Raw genomic sequence first — 5316 nt, 5'->3', positions numbered from 1 at the left:
GTTCTTTTTCTTCTTTAAGAGCGAGTGAAACCCTACACACCAAACTCAGCAAAACAGGCCGTGGGATTAGTGCCTATAAGTCACCACTGGCATGGTCAGACCTACACAGAAGCCAGGAATGCAGCAACTGCATGACAAACTTGCCAGCTCTGCTTTGACAAGGGCTGCCTGGTACACACAGCAGGCTGCACCATGGTCTTGTGATGGTGGTGTTTTGCTGTGCCACCAGTTCTATAACTGAACTGCAGACACATCCTAAATCGCTATGCAAACCAGAGCCTCAGAAAGGGACACAAGTAAAACTGCAGTAAATAAAGCTGAATTCAATTAGACAGAGATAGTTTACCATACTCAATATCTGAGAGTAATTTTTACATATTTGTGTTCACCCTGAACTATCTGGTTTTGGCCAATAACCAAGACAACAAAGCATATCTCAGAATCACATAACAGTGTGGACCTATTTTAAAATGCATTCTAAAATGCTTTTTAAGTTACTTAAGAAAACAATCTGATTTGAACCCAGCTAGGTGTTTTACTTTCATACAGCTTATTCTGAAAATTAAAAGGATATGCTAAATTAAACACACTCTTAAATGAAAACAAGCAGCTAGCAAATACTTCCGCTTTTTTATATAAATTAGTTAAAACAAACCCACAAAAATAGAAAGGAACACATTACAACTTGTTGCTAATTAGCAACACAATACACTGAGATTGTGAGCATACACTGTGCATGTACAGTTCTGCACATCACTGCTTTCAAGAAAATTCTAGAGCTTCTTCTCTCAAATACAGGAAATGGCAAACACAACTTTTGAGTGGAAGACTGAAAGTTGTTTTCCACGCTAATTCTGACACAGCGTATTCTTACACTAAAAATAAAATTGACTCCATGTACAGAAACAGAAAATGCTGCATTATGTTGACGGCCTAATTATTTGACTTTTTTTTAGTTTTGAACTGTCTGGCTTCTTGCATTACAAAATACATTTACATCCACAATTACAGAGCTTCCACTGGCAGTAAAGGCCTTAACTTTCATTAACAAAACTAAACCAAAAATAACTTCAGATACTTTATTAAGACATGGAAAATTAACATTTCCTTAACTCCCTGTAAAACTCTCTATTCTAATTAAATAATTTTAACGCTAAGTTTACTATTGGAACAGACACAACTAATCAAACAGAATGTAGTTGACAACTTCTCTACATAGGATTTTTTTTTCTAGACTAATTCTTACTATGTCTTACATCCTATTTAGAGAAGCACAATTTAGTGATAAAACCATATGAGTAAATATGGAAAATTATCAGAAATATCCATTTGCATATTTCTTTTCCATTTTTTTTACAAAAAGTTGAAAGTTTCAAAAATGGCAACTGCTTGAATGTAAGTTTTATGTACATTTCTACTTACATCTTCAGCTTTTGAACCTTGATCCTGCAAAGATTTTTGTAGTTCTTCAACCTGGGACTGCACTTCGAGAAGTCTCTGATTTACTAATCTAGGAAAGAGATTATATTTTGTTTTTCAGAAAAAAACCAAACAACGGAAAGAGGAAGCCTGAGATTTTTTGTGTGCAGTCATTTCAGGTCACGTACACAGGAGATGCAATACTGTATTTTATTCCAGACAATTTACAACAGTAGTTAGAGCATACGGCAGTTCCAGAGATTACAGCCTGTAGTCATCCAGAACATTCTGATACTCTTCTAAGACAACATAAATACATGTATTAAAAAGTCATTTCTATATACTTTCTATATACATGAAACAGCAGTACCTAACAGTCAGTTTTACTGTGTGAGAGCTACTAGTTTACTGCTTTTACAGTCACAGAATCCTATAAACCTGCAGGTTGGAAGGGATCTCCAAAGATTGTCTAAATCCAATCTCCCCCTCAAAGCAGCTGTATTTACAGCAGATTGCTGGGAACCACAACCAGTAAAAGTTTGGACATCTTTAAGGGTGGAGGTCTGACAATATCTTTGGGCCCCTCTTCTAGAGCTTAGAAATGTCTTCTGGGAATGTTTTCCTCCTTGTATTTAGTCAGAATTTCCCCATACTCCATGGTCCATATTGTGTCTGTTGACATTTGTCCTTCCACTGTCGATCTCTGAGAAGAGTCTGGCTCTGTCTTCTTGACACCCATCAGGCAGAGGTAGACCACAGTATTACCTCCTATATGCCCCTTTTTCTTTAGCATGAACAAACCCAGTTCTCAGTCTTATCCCACGTATCACTTGCTGCAGCGTCCCTCACCTTAGTAGTATTCTGCTGCACTCCTGTGCACACATGTCTTTCCTGTACTATGTCCAGATGTGGTCTCATAAATACTGATGGATGAGACATGAAGGACTATTTTCCCAGACTGAATGCCTGCACCCTGCTGAGGACAGCCCAGGTCACAGCTGCAAGGTCCCCAGCTGACACATCCTCCTTTACTGCCCACTGGGAACCCAAGGCTTTTGCAGCAGCGCTCCCCAGCCTGTTGGTCCCAGCCAGCATTGCCAGGCTCCTCCCAGCCAGGGGCAGGGCTCCCATCAGCTCATTTCTCTGGACTGCTGAGCCCCTCTGAATAACAGCTCTCCCTTTCAGCAGATCAATCACTCCTCCCAATGTGGTACCATCCTCAAACTTGCTGAGAGCATAGTCTCTCCCATTAGTCAAGTTCTTAATAAAGGTGATGAACAGCATTGGTCCTGGTATTGAAGTCTGAGCAACCGGTTGCGCAAGCTGGATTTTCTACCACTGTTTCCAACGCTTTGGGCCCAATCAATTTTCCACTCACTTTACTGTCCACGTAGTCTATATCTAACCATTCTGAACATAAGGATACTATAGGAGATTGTGCAAAAGCCTTTGCTAAGGTAAGCACCGTCCACTGTTTCACTCCTTCACATAGGCAGTCATTTCATTGTCAAGGCAACCGGATTAGTTAGGTATGATTTACCCTGAATAAATTCATCTTAGCCTTTCCCAATTACTTTCTTGTCTCTAGTGTGGCTAGAAACTGATGACAGGGGAACTTGCTTTGTGAAATTTCCAGAAAATGTGCTGTGGCTGACCACTCTCTGTAGTCCTCCAGACTCTCTTTCTTGCCCTTGTTAAGAGGAGTGCAGTATTTACTTTTTCACAGGCTTCAGGAACCTTCCCCAATCAAAAGGGAACATCAGGGAAGATTAGATAGAGAGCATTCAAAGCTTAGATAGAGAGCAGCCCCACAACGGTATCAGCCAGCTACCTTAGCATGCTGACATACATGCTGTCTGGTCCCATGGACATTTGTATGCTGACTGACTTAATCTAGCAGGGTCAGCTAGAGCAGGTTGGCTAGGAACATGTCCTGCTGGGTTTTAAGTATCTCCAAGGATGGAGACAACCTCCCTGGGCAACCTATTCCGGTGTTCAGCAACCATCCCAGTACAAAAAAAAGTATATTCTTATATTTAGATGAAATTTAATGTGTTTTAATTTCTGCCCACTGCCTCTTGCCCCATTACTGGGCATCACTGAGAAGAGTCTAGCTCCATCTCCCTTAGACCCTCCCATCAGGTATTTATAAACATTGCTAAGATCCACCCTGAGCCTTCTCTTTTCCAGGCTACTAGTCTCTATCCCTCAGACTCTTCTTATATCAAAGATGCTGCAGTCCTGTAATCACATCCTTGTGGCCTTCCACTGGACTGACTCCAGTAAGGAGTACTAGACACGGTACAGTGAAAAGTATACATCATCATTAGAAAAGTCAGTTGAAAGAGAGAAAAAATCCTCTTACCTGTTTTCTGTCTCCAATTCATTCTTCCGTAAGTTTGCATCATCAAGAAGGCTCTGCAACAAGGCTATCTTTTCATTGTCAGAACCTTCTTGGTTCAACTTTAACATCTTGTTCTCATGCTGAAGGCGAATGAGTTTCTCCCTAAACACATAAAATATGCCAATCTCTATAAAGAGGAAAACATTTTACCACAGGAGATGCAAACATAACATAAAGACCATCTTTACCTGTTTAAAGGAGACAGCTGAAACAAAAATCATGTCTTCATAACACCCAAACACAAACCTGATCAAAGGAGTTATAATTGTAGAAAACACAACACAAGGAATTGCCTGAGTGCCCATATTAGAACTCAAGAGTACAGCTGGACAGATTTATAGGTAGAATGAGCAGAACACAAAGCTGGGTACCAAGTGTTAAGGGAGGTTGTAATCTCAGCTGTCGTGGAACTACTGCATGAACCTATGCAAGTCAGTTCTACCCTGTTGGTCTGTTTTCACATAATCATAGAACCATTTAGGTTGGAAAAGACCCTTAAAATTGAATCCAACCATTAACCTAACACTGACAAGTCCACCACTAAACCATGTCCCTAAGCACCACGTCTACACATCTTTTAAATACCTCCAGGGATGGTGACTCAACCACTTCCCTGAGCAGCCTGTTCCAGTGCTTGACAACGCTTTTGGTGAAGTGATTTTGCCCAATACCCAATCTAAACTTCCCCTGGCACAACTGGAGGCCATTTCGTCTCATCCTGTCACTTGCTACTTGACAAAAGAGACTGACACCCACCTCGCTACCTCCTTTCAGGTAGTTGTAGAGAGCGATAAGGTGTCCCTCAGCCTCTTTTTCTCCAGGCTAAATGACCCCAGTTCCCTCAGCCGCTCCTCAAAAGACTTGTTCTCCAGAACCCTCATCAGCTTTGCTGGCTCTTCTTTGGACATGCTCCAGGACCTCAATGTCCTTCTTGCAGTAAGTAGCCCAAAACTGAACACAGCATTCAAGATGCAGCCTCACCAATGCTGAGTTGTGCTGGTTTCAGCTGGGATAGAGTTACCTTTCTTCATAGAAGCTAGTAGGGGCTATGCTTTGGATTTGTGCCGAAAACAGTATCGATAACACAGGGATGTTTTTGTTATTGCTGAGCAGTGCTTACACAGGGTCAAGGCCTTTTCTGCTTCTCACACCACCTCACCAGCTGGTAGGCTGGGGGTGCACAAGAAGCTGGCAGGGGACACAGGCAGAACAACTGACCCCAGGTGACCAAAGGGATATTCTATACCATATGACATCATGCTCCGCATATACAGCTGGGGGAAGGAGGAAGCAGGGGACATTCAGAGTTATGGTACTTGTCTTCCCAAGTAACTGTTAGGCATGATGGAGCCTTGTTTTCCTGGAGATGGCTGAACACCTGCCTGCCCATGGGAAGCAGTGAATGAATTCCTTGTTTTGCTTTGCTTGCATGCGTGGATTTCACTTTACCTATTAAACTGTCCTTACCCCAACTCAGGAGTTTTCTTACTTTT

General features: G+C 41.7%; 1 protein-coding gene across 1 annotated transcript in view; it reads right to left on the bottom strand.

Annotated features, from left to right (window-relative positions):
* HOOK3 (hook microtubule-tethering protein 3) overlaps nt 1-5316 on the bottom strand; it is a gene marked incomplete at its 5' end in the record, with an annotated part of 46383 nt that overhangs the window by 11812 nt on the left and 29255 nt on the right. The window contains 2 exons of the mRNA XM_010294290.1: nt 1423-1510; nt 3785-3925. Coding sequence (XP_010292592.1) covers nt 1423-1510; nt 3785-3925 — 229 coding nt within the window. The remainder of the gene's footprint in view (nt 1-1422; nt 1511-3784; nt 3926-5316) is intronic.

The sequence above is a fragment of the Phaethon lepturus genome, unplaced genomic scaffold, assembly GCF_000687285.1.
Source record: "Phaethon lepturus isolate BGI_N335 unplaced genomic scaffold, ASM68728v1 scaffold2169, whole genome shotgun sequence".
NCBI classification, from domain to species: Eukaryota; Metazoa; Chordata; class Aves; order Phaethontiformes; family Phaethontidae; genus Phaethon; species Phaethon lepturus.
The sequence above is the reverse complement of the archived record's forward strand: the minus strand, read 5'-3'. Positions and strand labels throughout refer to the sequence as shown.